General features: G+C 40.7%; 1 protein-coding gene across 5 annotated transcripts in view; it reads left to right on the top strand.

Moving 5' to 3' along the window:
- jmjd1cb (jumonji domain containing 1Cb) overlaps nt 1-17592 on the top strand; it is a 306094-nt gene that overhangs the window by 249414 nt on the left and 39088 nt on the right. For 4 of the 5 annotated variants that reach the window (XM_078223634.1, XM_078223636.1, XM_078223638.1 and 1 more), the window contains 7 exons: nt 7051-7116; nt 8103-8304; nt 10055-10269; nt 11736-11888; nt 13845-13937; nt 14518-14645; nt 16135-16246. In XM_078223634.1, coding sequence (XP_078079760.1) covers nt 7051-7116; nt 8103-8304; nt 10055-10269; nt 11736-11888; nt 13845-13937; nt 14518-14645; nt 16135-16246 — 969 coding nt within the window. The remainder of the gene's footprint in view (nt 1-7050; nt 7117-8102; nt 8305-10054; nt 10270-11735; nt 11889-13844; nt 13938-14517; nt 14646-16134; nt 16247-17592) is intronic. The other variant, XM_078223635.1, reaches the window with a different exon arrangement.

The raw sequence follows: 17592 nt of genomic DNA, 5'->3' as shown, positions 1-17592 counted from the left end.
GTGAGGTAATGCATTTTGGTAGATTGAACCAGGACAGGACTTACTCAGTTAATGGTAGGGCGTTGGGGAGAATTACAGAACAAAGAGATCTAGGGGTACATGTTCATAGCTCCTTGAAAGTGGAGTCACAGGTGGACAGAGTGATGAAGAAGGCATTCGGCATGCTAGGTTTCATCGGTCAGAACATTGAATACAGGAGTTGGGACGTCTTGTTGAAGTTGTACAGGACATTGGTAAGGCCACACTTGGAATACTGTGTGCAATTCTGGTCACCCTATTATAGAAAGGATATTATTAAACTAGAAAGAGTGGAGAAAAGATTTACTAGGATGCTACTGGGACTTGTTGGATTGAGTTATAAGGAGAGGCTGAATAGACTGGGACTTTTTTCTCTGGAGCGTAGGAGGCTGAGGGGTGATCTTATAGAAGTCTATAACATAATGAGGGGCATAGACAAGGTAGATCTCCCAAAGGCAGGGGTGTCTAAAACTAGAGGGCATAGGTTTAAGGTGAGAGGGGAGAGATACAAAAGTGTCCAAAGGGGCAATTTTTTCACAGAGGGTGGTGAGTGTCTGGAACAAGCTGCCAGAGGTAGTAGTAGAGGCGGGTACAATTTTATCTTTTAAAAAGCATTTAGATAGTTACATGGGTACGATGGGTGTAGAGGGACATGGGCCAAATGCGCGGGCAATTGGGATTAGCTTAGGGGGTTTTAAAAAAAAAGGCGGCATGGACAAGTTGGGCTGAAGGGCCTGTTTCCATGCTGTAAACCTCTATGACTCCTCTCCACATCAACCTTTTCAACCCCCCTCCAATTTTATTTTTCAATAAGATCACTCTCATTCATCTAAGCTTCAGTGAGTATAGACCCTACCCATGAATTCTTTACTCTTAAGGTAACCTTCATCCCAGGAATCAGCCTAGTTGTATCTTGTCTGAACTGCTTCCAATGCAAGTATATCCCTCCTTAAGGAGGCCAAAATTGTACACAATACTCCAGGTGTGATCTCACCAGTGCCCTATAAAGATATCTATATCTGTATACTGCACTCCCCTTACAATGAAGGCCAACAGATTTGCCTGTCTGATTACTTGCTTGTACCTGCATGCTATAGCTTTTTGAAATTCACGTACAAGGGGGCACAGATCCCTTCGTACCACAGCATTCTGCAGTTTGTCAACCTGAGAATTATCCATTTATCACAACACTCAATTTCCTGTTAGCCAATCCTCTGTCCATACTAATATAACAGCACTATGAGTTCTTATCTTGTGTAGTAACCTTTTATGTAGCAGCCTATTGAATATCTTTTGGAAATCCAAATACATAAAATCCACTGAATCCCTTTATCCATTCTACTGGTTACACCCTCAAAAAACTTAAGTAAATATGTCAGACCTTTCACATAACCATGGTGACTCCAGCTGATTTCATTGTGATTTTCTAAATGTCGTGCTTCTGTCTCCTTAATGGATTCTAGCATTTTCCTAATGACGTTAGACTAATTGGCCTATAGATTCCCATTTTCTGTGTCCCTTCTTTCTTGAATAAAGATGTCACATTTGCAATTTTCCAATCTGCTGGGATCTTTCCAGAATCCAGGGAATTTTGGTAGATTACAGCAATGCATCCACTATCTCTGCAACCACTTATTTTAAGACCCTGGAATGCAGGTCATCAGGTCCAGGGATTTGGATCGCCTTTCCAGTGCCTTTTCCTCTAATGATCGTGATTGTTTCAAGTTCCTCCCTCCCTTTCCCCCAGCTTTTCTACTATACTTGGGGTGCTTTTCGTGTCTTCTAATGTGAGGACAAATACAACATACTTGTTCAAAGCCTCTGCTGTTTCTTTGTTTCCATTATTAATTTTCCAGCGCTCCCACAAATGGACCAGCACTCACTTTAGCAATTCTTTAACGTTTTCTATAGAAATCCTTCCATAGTAAAAGGGTTTACTGTCTTTTTTTAATTTCATAGTTTCCTCTCATACGCTCTTTTATCTTCCTTTTTCACAGTAACTTCATCTTCGTGTTAATGTAAGCCTACTTGTGACAATAAATAAACTTTTCAACTTTAAACTTTTTTTAGTCAACCTTTCCTGGTTTCTGTAATTTTCTCAACTCTCAGCCTACCCACTAATTTTTGCAGCATCGTACATCTTTTCTTTCAATTCAGTTTAAACAACGCTCATCATTTGTTTAAAGTCACTGAAGGGAAAATAATCAGATTAGCTGGATGTGAGGTCATCAACTCTGTATTCAACAGCTTATTACTTTGGTTTATGTATTTTTCTCTCCTAAAAACATTGAAGCCTTGCGAGATTACAGTGCAAGTTATCTTTTAGTACTTGAAGTGGCCATTATTTATGTCTGAGCTTCTGCCGTGTGTGCTGGCATGTTACTCCATGGGTCTCCTCACAGAATCTGTCTTTTGTTGATATCAACACTGTACTTCCTCCTATGCTCAGCGTTTCCCCCAGGGTGGTATTTTAGAATCAAAACACAAGACTGTGCTCGACAATGCAGAACCCTTCAATGCCTTTCTTGGAGTTAACTGTAGCATTTATTTTTATCCGGTGTTGGAGATCTCTTAGTATTTCTACCTTATTTCAGTTTTTTCCTACTATTGATTAATAACTGAAAATCTGCTTCAGTCCCCAAAACAATTTCACTCATTAATTGTATCAAGATTCTTAGTGAAATTTAAGCATTTGCTTCAAGCAATCAGATTCTGGATAGTTAATGCTAATGTTTTAGAACTTTAATACACACATTGGCTTTTAACTCTTCCTCTTTTCATTTGTATTCATGTCAGCCAAGAATTAATGATCGGCTGTGACTTTGGTTTGGACAAAATTGGCAAACTTTCCTCATGACTTTGGGTATTTTTTTTTCATCGTTGCCAGTTAGAATGGCAACCCACAGGACAGGATGATCCCAGGTTCACACACTCAGCTGTTCTGAGTTTGCTGATTCCAACAGGGTGTTGCAGTCTTTGAGTGAAAATAAATCAGCTAAAGTTCCAATTCCTGACTACCGTCAAGCTACTTGCGCTGAAAAAAGGCACTTGTCTGCATTGGGCTTTGGCTGATGACATTGCTGGACTCTGCTGTAGTACCCACCTTCAGACAAATGCCCTGCCAGCACTTGTCTCGGCTCACATGTGTCACATCGTAGCTGTGAGGGACAGCTCGGTGGATAGGATATTGGTATCCTATTGGTATATTGGTATGAAGATAGGCTGGAAAATTGGGCGGGGATCCTGGATTCAGGATTCAATCCTGGACCGGGGGGGCGGCGCGGGCTTGGAGGGCCGAAGGGCCTGTTCCTGTGCTGTATTGTTCTTTGTTCTTGTTCATTGATGGTTGGGTAAGGAGCTGGAGATTTCCGGTGCTGGTAGAACCACATCCCACATGAATCAATGCCTTCAGCCAAAGGGAGAAAATTTAGGAAAGATAATTCTCTTTTGAAAGTAGCCATGCACTTGCAACTTGCCCTGATTGAGCTAAAGCTCATGTACTTTACCTCAGACATCATCCCTTACCATCTTCTGGTTTTAAAAACTGTTTTTAAATACCATCTATTCAACTCACCAAACAACTTAGAACATAGAACAGTACAGCACAGAACAGGCCCTTCGGCCCACGTTGTTGTGCCGAGCTTTGTCTGAAACCCAGATCAAGCTATTTCCTCCCTATCATCCCGAAGTGTGCCTATCCAATAGCTTCTTAAATGTTCCTAAAGTTTCTGACTCCACTATCGCTGCAGGCAGTCCATTCCACACCCCAACCACTCTGAGTAAAAAACCTATCTCGGATATCCTTCCTATATCTCCCACCATGAACCCTATAGTTATGCCCCCTAGTTAGCACTCCATTCACCCGAGGAAATAGTCTTTGAACGTTCACTCTATCTATCCCCCTCATCATCTTATAAACCTCTATCAAGTCTCCTCTCAACCTCCTCCGCTCCAAAGAGAAAAGCCCAAGTTCCCTCAACCTTTCCTCATAAGACCTACCCTCCAAACCAGGCAGCATCCTGGTAAATCTCCTTTGCACTCTTTCCAGTGTCTCCACATCCTTCTTGTAGGGAGGTGACCAGAACTGCACACAATATTCAAAATGTGGTCTCACCAAGGTCCTGTACAGTTGCAGCATAACCCCACGGCTCTTAAACTCAAACCCCCTGTTAATGAACGCCAACACACTATAGGCCTTCTTCACGGCTCTATCCACTTGAGTGGCAACCTTCAGAGATCTATGGATATGAACCCTTGTACAATACTTGGTGGTACATTTTTGCATTATGGCTTCATGTTTAGAAATGTGGAACCTTCTTAAGGACCATGCAAGGACTCATTGTAACTTGCCTGGATCCTGATTGTAAGAATACTGGTGTTCAATTTTTCCTAGCATAAAGAAACCTTGGGGCCAGTGGCCTAATACTTATTGGAGGGAGCATATTTGTGAAAGTGTGGAATGTAACCTGGAAATGAAAGGAAAAGCAGAGGATCCGCTAAATTAAAAGACAGGAACTCCATGTCATTTTTAAAATCCTGTTTTCTGCCTGTGGATGGGAAACTATGCAATATATGGCCACAAGAGTGGACCAGGGTGGACAGTCCTTAGTAACCTGGAAAGAGGAGAGGCTTTGCAAATAATGTGATTTGACTTATTGTCACATGTATTGCTATACAGTGAAAAGTATTGTTTCTTGCGCACTATACAGACAAAGCATACTGTACATAGAGGAGGAAAGGAGAGTGGAGAATGTAGTATTACAGTCATACCTAGGGTATAGAAAAAGATTAATTGAATGCGAGGTAGGTCCATTAAAAAGTCTAATGTTAACAGGGAGAAAGCTGTTCTTGAGTTGGTTGGTACGTGATCTCAGACTTTTGTATCTTTTTCCTGAAGGAAGAAGGTGGAAGAGAGTATGTCAGGGGTCTGTGGGGTCCTTGGTTTAGCAAAGATCACTGGTCATAGAGGGTATTGAGCAAAGGTTACAGGGTAAAATGGTGGTCAGACCGGCAATTTGGGGAGAGAGAAAGATTGCAGGGCCTAAGGCTTCAGGTGATTTTTGCCAGAGGGCTCACTGCAGGGAGCACCGCTGCTCATTCTGGCTCTCAAACAGTGCTATGGAAAACACATCCACTTGACAGTAAAATGGAGAAGGTAATAGTTAGGTCAGGTTTCCTCAGTCTTAGGAACCCTGTTGTCTTACATTAAATTTAAATCAAGCTCTGAATAACACTTGAGTAATTTATTTTATTCATTCTCGAGTTGTGTGCAGCACGACCAAATACAGTATTTTATTGTCCATTCCTAATTGCATTTGAGAAGGTGGTGACACGTTGCCTCTTGAACTGCATCATTCTGTTTGGTTTAACTATGTCCACAGTGCCAATCATGCTATCATGAACTGTCCTACCTCTTAAGAGACAAGGCATGTAACCTGCAGTGGCATTACATGATCTTCCCCTGGCCAGTCTCCCACCTTCCATTCTTTACAAAATGGATCTGCTCATAACCTCTATTATCCATATCCTCGCCCACACCAAGTTCCATTTGCCCCCCCCCCCATGCTGTCAGCTGCCTAGACCAAAAACTCTCTGCCTCTCTACTTCTATCCTCCTTTAAGACGCTACTTAAATTCTATATCTTTGACAAAGCTATTTGTCACGTGTCGAAATATATATTTTATTGGTTCAATGTCAGATTTTGTCTGTTGCTCCTGTGAAGGGCCTTTGGACGTTTTAATGCATTGAGTACTATATAAATGCTTCTTGTTGAGTCTAGTTTAATCCAGTAGCATTCTTCTCATCGCAAAGTGATTGAAAATATTTATTGGAATATTATTGTAGAGATGTAGCAACTAAGTCTTGAAGCAGCTCAACTTGTATGCCAGCAGCAATGCGTCCCCCACAATTCCCTCCAGCATCAATCACAAAGCCAAACTCTTGAGTTGGTAGCTATCCAACAGTTTTGGGCATTGGTTCCATTTGAGAAACCATGATGTACGGTTTTCTAATCGGCAAATTCTCTTTATTCTGTCCCCGTAGCCATTTTTCAGTTCTGTATCAGGTTTTGATTCAGGTTAACTTTAACATACAGCCTCAACAGGAAGTCGTCCACATCTGAATGAAGTCATTAACATGAACATTAGTAACATTCAGACTACATAAGTGCTCGCCAATGACCATCTCCAATAAGAGAGAATCTAACCACCTCCCCATAGCATTTAACGATATTGCTATTGCTGAATCCTGCTCCATTAATACCCTGGGGTTACCATTGACCAGAAAGTGAATTGGACCAGCAATATAAATGCTGTGGTTGCAAGAACAGGTCAGAGGCAAATTCTGACTCCCCAAAGACTGTCCACCATCTACAAAACATGAGTCCGTAGTATGATGGAACGTTCTCCACTTTCCTGGATGAGTGCAGCTCCAACAACACCACAAGCAGCCTGACCCCTCCCAGGACAAAACAACGCACTTGATTGGTCTGCAGCACATCTTAACAATGTAATCCCTGAATCACTGACACACAGTGATAGCGGTGTGTACCATCTACTAGAGGCATTGCAGCATCTCAGCAAGGTTCTTTCACCGGGTCCTTTCAAACTACCAATCTCTACCATCTTTAGAAGGACCAGGGCAGCAGTTGAACACTACCACCTGCAAATTCCCCACCAAGCCACAGACCATCCTGGCTTGAAACAATATCATTGTTCCTTCACTGTCATTTGATCAAAAATCTGGAAGTCTCTTACCAACAGTACTGTGGGTGTACCTACATGAGATGGACTGCAGTGCTTCAAGGTGACTCACCATTCATTACCACCTTGGTCAGGAATGGGAAACAAATGCTGGTCTTGCTAGTAACGACCACACCTCATGAAAATAATAAAAGATGTATTTTCAGAACAACGTAACAAGCCTGTCACCAAACCCCCAATTAAGAACCTCATTTAGCACTGTGCCCCCAGCCATTGAAAACTTATCTGAGAAAATAGTAAGTGAATTAAATCAATTTTCTTGTGTTTGCAGCTTGCCTTCCCACCATCACCTATGATGGACTGATCCAGCTAGCACCACCTCAGGATCTTCACCCTGGTACCTATACATAAACAAATTAATTAGTTGGATTTGCCCAAAATAAGAGAGATTCCAGTTGCAGAAAGTTTATCCAACACAAGAGGCTATTGACAAACCGTTTGAGTGAGCTGAATCGCCAGTCCAAGCATTGTTTTAAGTTATCAGCTGTTTAGTTTGAATGTTTAGCTGATTCACTGTAGCACATAAATCAAACAAGATACAAGGGTTACTTGTGTGTTGAAGATTACGTCCTTGAACAAGAAAAGAAACCTTCGTTGACCTTGTGACATTTTCAGTCATTTTTTTGGGGGGGGAAATTCCAATTGTCACCTCCCCTGTTAACTAGAAGCTCAATTTGGAAATAATTGTTCTTTAGCACTCAGATTGGTTAGGTTTTTGCGGTATTCTACAGGCTTGTAAAGAGTGTCTACTTCCACAGTGATCTGTCATTTTTGAAGAACAAAGAAATTATGTCACTTGGTAGTACATAACTTGGGTATTGCTGGAAAAAAAGCCATGCTATCAAACTTTTCATCTTGTACTCATCAGGACAGAATCAAGAATACCAAATTTTTGCATTCCTGAGCCTGTCCTGAAGATGAAAAGCTTCAATAGCGTGTGTCTTTTTCATTAACCAAATACAATGTGCCAAGTTTCCTATTCAAGTAAGGGTTTTCGTGTTTCCAGATTTAAAAAACCTGTAAATTAATTGGAAAAGTCATTTTACTCAAAGCTGTTATCATCCACATAAGATGAAGCTAGTACTCAAGTATACTTGCCATCAAATCATTCTTATAAGGTGTAGACAAAGGACATCGTTATGTCACCGCTAGTTAAAAAGAAATGAGTGTTTAATTTCTCAAGTTGTCTGTATTTCGGAGGGCAAGGTTACTTGCAGATTAAGTACAATTACACTGAGTGAGTTACCTACTTTTTGAGTAAATTTTAGTTTTGTGAGTTTTTACCGTACTGTAGTTTTCAAGGCACTTGTTCTATTTTTGCAGATGGTTTACCACGGTCAGTGTTGAAAGACTGGCGAAAAGTTAAGAAGCTCAAGCAGACCGGAGAGCCGTTTTTGCAAGACGGTTCATGCTCAGAGATAGCACCAAATCTTCAGAAGTGTAGGGAATGTCGTATGGTACGTTATCGGAAGAATGAGGAGTTCAGTCAGTCAGCTGTATTCTGCAGATTCTACTATTTCCGCCGGTATGTAAACATGAGTTCGGGTAACAATTTGATGGTGTGCAGATCTTTTGAGGTGTGAAAAGTTGTTTGCTTCAGGTCAACATGTTACATGCGCAGTGTCATCAGTGGGTTGTGTTTCTTGGGTAGAGTAATGCCCAGCTCCAGGTCTAGTCGGTAGACATGCAGCAAATCTATTGACAATGGGATAGTTTCATATGATGTACTTTTGTTGATGGCTGAAAAGACTAATCTGTGAGATGCAACTTCTGTCACAAGTGCTGCATATGAGGAGTTATCAGGAGCCCTTGTATGTTTTTGGTTTTGGTGCCTCTTGTTAAGCCGCTATCCCCACAGATTGTCATCATGATATATGTGAGCCCACAAGTCATGTCACCATTCCTCCATTTTAGGCTCATGTCTCCCACATATGAAAATCGATGTTAAGGATAACTAGACCCAGATGACCAGTAGAACACCAAAGTTTTGTTTGGAGGATGCTTGCAGGTGTGATTTGAAGGTCCCAAACATCGATTCTTATTTGTGCGATATACTAATGAAAAGCCATGGAAATGACAACATTGCCTGTGGGCCAGCATGTGCCCTCATGATGATCAGTGGTGAGCTGAACTCTGAAACATATATGAGGAGCAAAAGTTTAGGTTAGCCATTGGGAATATGGGGCACAATTCATTTTCTCCCCAGCCTTTTGATACCCTAAATAAATTCAAATAAAATGGCGCAATCAGGAGAAATTTAAATAGAAATACTGTTATGTACAAAATTGGTAATATGTCATGCTAATAACTTTTGACCAGGAATGTATTAGGTTCTCATTGAATTTTTACAAAACGCTTGGCAAAACCTTAAATAGTGACACAAACTCTGATTATAATCAAAAGGCTACTAGATTTCATTGCAATATGTCTGTATTTGCATTAGGCGGGAGGAAGATTTTCAGGAGTCTTGGTGGCAATAGTTAGTGGCCTCCGCTATAGAAATTATGTGGGCTCCACTTATAATCATCTTGATTTCTAGTCTTTAATTTTTCTGTGGTGATTTCAGTCCTTCCAAAAATTATTAATGTAAAAATATTATATGCCATGTGGTAATTTTGTTCATTAATCAGGTATCTAGACTGTTTAAGGCAAAGAATTATGGTGTATGGTGACTGTAATAAAATGAAATCCAATTGCGAAGCTTTTATAAGGAACATGTTGGAGCCATCAAAAGGATATAGAAAAGCTATCAGACTGAAACTGGGGATGATGGTTATAAATGCATGCTCAAACATTAGCATTTTTCTCAGTGCAGCAGAGATTAGAGAAGTCCAAATTTATGGGATATTTTGAGAGGGTAGCTGGTGAGAGGCTTTTTCCATTGGTTGTTGAATTTATAGCAAGGAAACCGAGACTGAGAATAGGTACATAGGGAACAACCAATCAGAAGGACACGTCATTAGGGTAATGTGATAACCATATGTGGTTATTGAGACTGAGATTATAATATCATTCAAAATGAAATTGTCTTGATATTTGCAGATAAATGTGCTGAACAATACAGGGGAAGGGCAATGAAATGGTATTAGAGTAGATAGCTCTAGTTGAAGGGAGGCACAGTGAGTCGAATTGCCACCTGTTGTGCTGTAATTTCTGAGAGATGATAAGTTTTGAAAGCTATTATTTTTAAGTGACTAGTTGTGCGGTTGTTATAACATATAATGTATAAAAATCATGATTTTACTAAATTAACCTTTCACGTTTTGCTTTCTCAGCCTGGCATTCAGTAAGAATGCAGTACTAAGGATAGATGGATTTTCAACTCCAGACCAGTATGATGATGAAGCTATAAACCTGTGGTTACCCAGTGATTCCACAGATGTGGATCTGGACATAAGATCTTCCAAATACATTTTGAGAAATATTGGAGATAAATTTTGTCAAATAGAGACATCTGAGAAGACTGCTATGAATTTGCTTAAACCAGATGGTAATAGTTAGCTTTTGATGACTGTGTCTAGTTACTGAGTTGCTTATATGATATACAACTATTAAAATTTGTTTAAATGGAAGTGCTAGTGCTTGCATGTTGATAGATTCAACTTCATTATTTGTGTTACAAGATAAATCTCTCTTACATAGTGCTGTAAATGTTTTAAAAATATAGGGCTGAATTTTCTCAACCTGTCAGATGTGGACTGGGAGGGGAGATTGCTGGGGACAGCTGGGGATGGGGGCAATCAATGGGGGGGTGGGGGGGTGCCCTAATCTCTTCCGGCCACCATAACATATTGCCAGCAACAGAAAGATTGGCAACATCAATGGAGCTGCTGGCTCTCTGGTTATAGAATCATAGAGTTTTATAGCATAAAAAGTGGCCCTTTGGCCCATCGTGTCTGTGCAGGCCATTAATCAAATCTATTTTAATCCCATTTTCCAAAACTTGGTGTGGTGTTTCAAATGCTCATCTAAATGCTTCTTAAATGTTGAGGGGGTTCCCACCTCTACCACCCTATTGGGTAGTGAATTCCAAATTCCCACCACTCTCTGGGTGAAAAATATTTTCTCCAATCCCTTCTAAATCTGCTGCCCCTTATCTTAAATCTATGCACCACCCCACCCCGTTATTGACCTCTCTACTAAAGGGAAAAGTTCATTCCTATTTATGTCCCTCGTAATTTTGTACATCTCGATCATACCTGCCCTCAGCTTTCTCCGCTCTGAGGAAAACAGCTACAGCCCAGTGAATCATCCTGGAATACATGCAGGAATATATTCTGGTAAATCTCATTGCACCCTCTCTAGTGCAATCACCTTCTTATACTGTGGTGACAGGTGTGGCCTTTGGGCTGACAGCCCTTGGAGGTGGGCCGCAGTCCTCAGCTGGCCATCATTGGCAACACGCTGCTTCATGGTCCCATCGCCTGCCAAATCGGGGTTGGCGCTCACTTTGGCCCCAACAGCAGAACTTTACTGTCATTGAGAAATTTTAGTCTGTCATGTTGATTTGATAATTAAATGCCTGTTCAAATTTACAAACTGTAGAACTGGGGATTGTGCGATTTGGAAAAGTAAGCTGAAATAATCGATGAATAGAGAGGATTTGTCAAAAGTTTATATGCATTTATATTTAAATGAAATATGTATCAAACGTTTACATTTCTGATCCTTGGTACTCCTACCTTCTGTTTGCACTCTGACTTTTTTTTTAGAGTTTGCACTCTGACTTCTTTGATTAATGTATCTTAGTATAGTTTTTTTGCTTGCTTTCAATGTTTCTGAATCTTCAGAAACGTTTAAGTATTTTTCATGGAACAGTTAATACCATTTCTCATCATTACTCTTAAACATGGTGTGGTCTAAACAGTGCTACAGAATGGAGTCAGAACTTAGTGAACTTTCCCCTATAAACTGAAAGCTTCAGTGTACAGTAACAGTGTTTGTTTTGTGTTACAGCCAACATCGCTTGGAAGAGAGCAGTAAAAGGAGTTCAGGAAATGTGTGATGCATGTGAAGCCACATTGTTTAACATCCACTGGGTTTGCCAGAAATGTGGATTTGTGGTCTGTTTGGACTGTTATGAAGCAAGGGAAAGAAGGGGTTCTAAAGGTCAGTTTCTGAATTGATCTGTGGGTAAAACAAAATACAGCCAATGTTCATGAACCGTTCTGTTTCAGGTGTGTTGATGCCAGCACCATAATTCTTTTTGCTAATTGGCACGAAAGGCATTGTTAAATTTCACTTTCCCATCTATGTTCTTTTGCTCTATAATTGCCTTGTAATTCCTTGGAGTAAATGAAGTAGTGCATTCATCAGTCTGTAGAGTCATCCATGTGTAAAACACTGTGTCCCAGTGCAGTTTTATGTAAATTGTATCAAGATGTATGAAAACATGCTATGCAAATGAGGTGCCTATTCAAAACTTTTGGCATGATGTAACATTTAGTGTCTCCAAGGCACATGTTAAAATGTTCTTATTCAAGGCCCGTAGCACACATTATTGATAAAAGATGATTGTTTTCAGATAACAAAAAACACTTCTTTGCTTTATTTTTCTTTCTCCCTCCCTCCTCAAATTTGTGAGTGCTGTTAATTTTGATTTCATAGAATCCCTACAGTGCAGAAGGAGCCCTTTCGGCCCATTGAGTCTGCACCGACCACAATCCCACCCACGTCCTGTTCTCGTAACCCCGCATATTTACCCTGCTAATCCCCTGACACTAGGGTCAATTCAGCATGGCCAGTCAACCTAACCTGTACATCTTTGGACCGTGGGAGGAAACTGGAGCAACCGGAGGAAACTCACGCAGACACAGGGAGAATTGAACACAGATCCTTGGCGCTGTGAGGCAGCAGTGCTAACCACTATGCCACCGTGCCGACGTTATAACCATAAATTGGAAATGCAACTGGCAGCACAGCTAGCCTGCATGTTGACATTTACTAAAAGCAGTTCGCCTGTCCTGGCCAAAATTTTTACTTGAACAAACTTCACCAAAGCAGATTAACTGGTCACTATGTCATTACTGTTTCTGATATCTTGCTATGTGAAAGGTATCTGTCACATTCATCTACATTACGATGGTGAGTGCACTTCAAAGTGGATTGCGTGTCAAGCATATGGACATCCTAAGGGCATGAAAGACTATATAAATGCAAGTTCAATCATTCTGTCATCATCCTTTATGTAACTCATGTTGCAATGTTACAGGGCTATGTGGTAATCTATTGCAGTACCCAGCCTGATTTTGTTGGATGCTTTCTTTCACTTGTTTTAACATTTAGAATTTTGGTTTGTGTAATGGGTGGTGCTGTTTTGTAATACTTTGCCATTCTTTTGGCATGTTTTCCCCAATGTAGCTCGCAACATAGAACATAGAACATTACAGCGCAGAACAGGCCCTTCGGCCCACGATGTTGCACCGACCAGTTAAAAAAAAACTGTGACCCTCCAACCTAAACCAATTTCTTTTCGTCCATGAACCTATCTACGGATCTCTTAAACGCCCCCAAACTAGGCGCATTTACTACTGATGCTGGCAGGGCATTCCAATCCCTCACCACCAACTTCTATTTACCCTAATGTCTTTACACTGTCCATTCATCATGGTTAATCTGAGTTTGTTTACTTGGTTTGACCTAAAAAGAGGGCAAAACAGGCTCTGAGCTGATTATAGAATGAAGCAATCTGAAATACCAGATCGGTCAAGTCAATTTTTATTATTTTCTCTGTTTGAAGGAGCACATTGCCTGCAAACTACCCCATTCTATAAAGAATGTTTGAATCAGACTGGATGATTATTGCTCAAAAACAATAAGGTTCATTTTTGGTAGATTGCTTGAGTCATAAAATTTAGCATTATGTGGAGACTTCTAATTTATCCTCCAAGGAAATTTGTTCTTGGATTAACTTGAAGCATTTGCTATTTTCATCACTCACAATGGATTTACCATTGGTGTAACTGTCACTACTTCACATTCGATTTTCTGTTCTGTCAAAGATTGTTCTAACAGTCATTAGGAAACTCTCAGTATATTTTCTTTTTTTTTGTTCTGCTATTATAGCTGATAAAGAACTTTATGTCTGGCTGAAGTGTGTCAAAGGTCAAGTTCATGACTCGAAGAATCTAATGCCCACACAGATTATCCCTGGCACTGGTAAGATTCCACATTTGTGTAATGATTTTATAGTAATTTTGCTCCAAGCCCCAATATATTTATGTATAGCACAACAAAGGGTTCAAGCCTGAAGGTTTTAAAAACAAAATTCATATTTATTATTTAAGTGTGTTGTTAAGTTGTGCTTTTAATGAACTATGATTGTACCCAGGTCAAGGCCATTTATGTCAGGGAAAGCTGTGTTGATTGAGTACTAAAATTAATTGGGGCAAAAAGCAACATATCCCTTTTTTCCTGAAAAAAGCACTTGAAACGGTAGCATACAAGGCTACGGACCAAGTGCTGGGAAGTGAGATTAGATAGGTGCTTGAAAGCTGGCGCAGACATGATGGGCCCAAGGGCCTCTTTCTGGGCTGTAAACTCTATGACTCATATTTTTACACCAGAAGGATCACCACATGAAGCGATTTAACGCTTCTGTTGTTGAAAAGTTTTTGAGGAAGGCAACACAGGCAATGTAATACATCCTTGTTACCAGAATCATTCGTGTCCACGTGTGTACCTCTCCCTGCTCTACGAAACAAACGTACTAAATGTGAATAAATGTTCTTTGTTTTAGTCTTAACCGATATTGGAGACATGATGCGTTCCATCAAAGACATCTGGGAAATTGCTCCCCATGATCCCTCCACAAGTGAACAAAGTGTACGACTTGCCAAACTCTCCACAACTAATGGAGTTTCACAGGTATAATATAGATGTGACCTTTAAATAACCTTGGCTTCATACAACATTTCAATTGTAATGTTCAGGTTGCTAAAACTCGTGCATTATATCAGTAACTTTGGATATTCCCTCTAACCTGGGTAGGGGCTCCTCTGCAGGAATTCACAACCTTATGGGAAAGCATCACTACAGAAACATGGATTCTAGAGGTTATTAAAGAGATATTGATGTAACAATCACGTGTGTTGTGATCAGATCCTTTCCTGGTAGTAGTGTCATCAGCTGAGGTAAATAAACTACAGTACTCGCATTAGTCATGCACAGGCTGGGTTCATTCACCCTAACCTAGTGAATGAATGTTTATACTCCAGCAATTTTGTCATTCTCAAAAGTTGCATCCTGTAATAGATTTCATAAGAGAACATCATTGCAAGTTACTCTGATTCAGTTTCAAGAGGCAAAATTAACAGAATAAGGCACTTGCACTGCAGCACAGAAAGTTCTAAAAGTGCCTGCTTGTGGACACAGTGCAGACAGGGATGCAGCATCTCCACATGTATCTGTGTATGAATAATTTCTGCTTTCAGACTCATTTACACTACACGGGGATCTAAGAATCTGTCTAAAGGTTCTGAATTCTAGGCAGCAGCCATCTTTGAAAATCCAGAAAACATATTTTCACATGATCATTTCAGTTGACCTTCCATTCAGTGGTTATCCCACAGAGCACTTACCAAACAAGAAGGTTTGACCAGACCTCTCGACGGGACCGAACATAGAACGACAGTGGATTACAGGGCAGTCCCCTGTTGCACTGTTTCCTGTTAACAGTGGTAACGAGGATATCCCTGACAGGAGGAAGTGACCATTTGTAAAGGAATCTAGGCTGTGATCAAATGGACTGCAAGAGCAGTTTACCTGGCAAGTCAGTGGATTTGAAGTTGAAAATAGGCTAATCTGTGATATGTCAATACCAGGGTTAGAATTTTATCTGGAAGCGGTAGCCTGTCCAGCAGCTGAAAAGATGGTGGCGAGCCTGCCTCCACTGGCCTTGGGTTGTTACATCTGTAATTTATGGTTGTCAGGCAGTTAATTGCCGAGAGTTGTGCTTCTGCCTCCATGTAGCTCCAAAAGCTATAGCCAATCAGATGGTCGACATCTCTCCAGTCCAGCAGCGCCACCAGAAGCAGTGGTTACTGCTGGAACTTCAGTTAGTCTCCAACAAGGAACAACAATGGAGCCTGGATAGCCAATTAAATGGGGCATCTTTGTCAGGGCCAGTCAGTCAGGGTTGGCAAACCGCTGCTAGCAGAAATGATTACTGATTGCTTAGGAGGAGCTCAAATATTTATGCATTTGGATTTATTCAAATTGAAATAATAATTATTAATAGACAATGACTTTTATGTTACAGTCCAGCTTCCCCAGTACTAAATGTCGTAATTAGTTTCTTGTGTCTTTTTCAGGTTAGGTTCTTATGTTTTGTAATTGTTTTGTTGCTTGATTCTAGAGTGTCCTAAATCAGAACACCATCATCTCAGTGGCTAAACAACATTCTGCATGTGAGAATCCAAAGACAAATGGCAGCTCCAACAACCCTGAGAACGACATCACTACAGAAAGTAAGTTTGCACCATCTGATTCTCCCTTACACTGGTTAACAGGTCTAACAGAACAGAAAGCCAGAGAAGAAAGGAAAGGTAATTAGGTACAAGAAAAAAATGCAAAATTATAATAATTAAGTCATTGTCACTTTTGCCTACCAAAGGCCTAGCTGGAGAAGTGTAGTTCAAGCACTACAGAAGGATCAAAGTCAAAATCCTGATTCATTACTCATGTATCAATGGTATTAGTTAAGCTGAGGGTCATGTGAAAGTTTTTTTTGTGGACCTCACTAAAAACTCACAGGGAGCTTCTTATTTTTCCCCCACCTTTTGCCAATTTCCCAAAATTTAAAATGCATCCTGCTACATGCATCCTGAATCATAGAATCCCTACAATGCAGAAGGAGGTAATTTGGCCCATTGAATCTGCATCGACTCTCTGACAGAGCATCCTACCCAGGCCCTATCTCCGTAACCCCACATATTTACCCACTAATCCCCCTAACCTACACTAAGGGGCAATTTAGCATGGCCAATCAACCTAACCTGCGCATCTTTGGACTGTGGGAGGAAACCGGAGCATCCAGAGGAAACCCACACTGACACGGGGAGAACTTGCAAACTCCACACAGACAGTAACCCAGGACCAGAATTGAACCCGGTCCCTGACGCTGTGAGACAGCTGTGCTAGCCACTGTGCCACCATGCCGCCCTTCACCATTAATGTCTTTGGGCATATGAACTTTTGAGCAAATGCTCTTCAGATTAAGTACTCAAATGACTCTTAGCAACTTGTGTTTGTAATGAGTTAGTATCATTCTTTGTTATTGCTTTTCCCATTAAGATCCAAACATGGTTCCCATTTATATGGATTGCAGTATATGCATGCCATGCAAATCCATTTCCTGAGCTATAAAATTTCAGTTATTATAAAGCAAGGCTGAGATTTATATGAAGGCTAAATACTGCAAATGCTGAAGATCTGAGATATAAACAGAAAATGCTGGAAGTCCTCAAGAGGTTAAGGCAACATCTGTGGGAGAGACAAACAGTTAAAAGTTCAGGTTGGCAACCTTTCATCAGACCTAGAAAGTGCTAGACATGAAACAGGTTTTAAGTAAGTACAGTGGCATGGAAAGAGAGCATGGGGAGAAAAGAACAATAGGTTGGGTGTGAAGGCAGGAAAGGTTAAATGACGGAAGGGATGATTGTGTAAGACAAAAGGGAGTGGTTAGGTGTCAAGTCATGAAACAAAAACTGGAATTTTACCACCACGCCCGCCGTGGGCCCCGGAATCGGGGCGGGCGAGGCTCACAGAATGGAATACTCCATTGGCTTGTCAAATCCTGTCCAAGGCTAATGTG

Source organism: Mustelus asterias, chromosome 11 (genome assembly GCF_964213995.1).
Source record: "Mustelus asterias chromosome 11, sMusAst1.hap1.1, whole genome shotgun sequence".
Taxonomy (NCBI): Eukaryota; Metazoa; Chordata; class Chondrichthyes; order Carcharhiniformes; family Triakidae; genus Mustelus; species Mustelus asterias.
The sequence above is the reverse complement of the archived record's forward strand: the minus strand, read 5'-3'. Positions and strand labels throughout refer to the sequence as shown.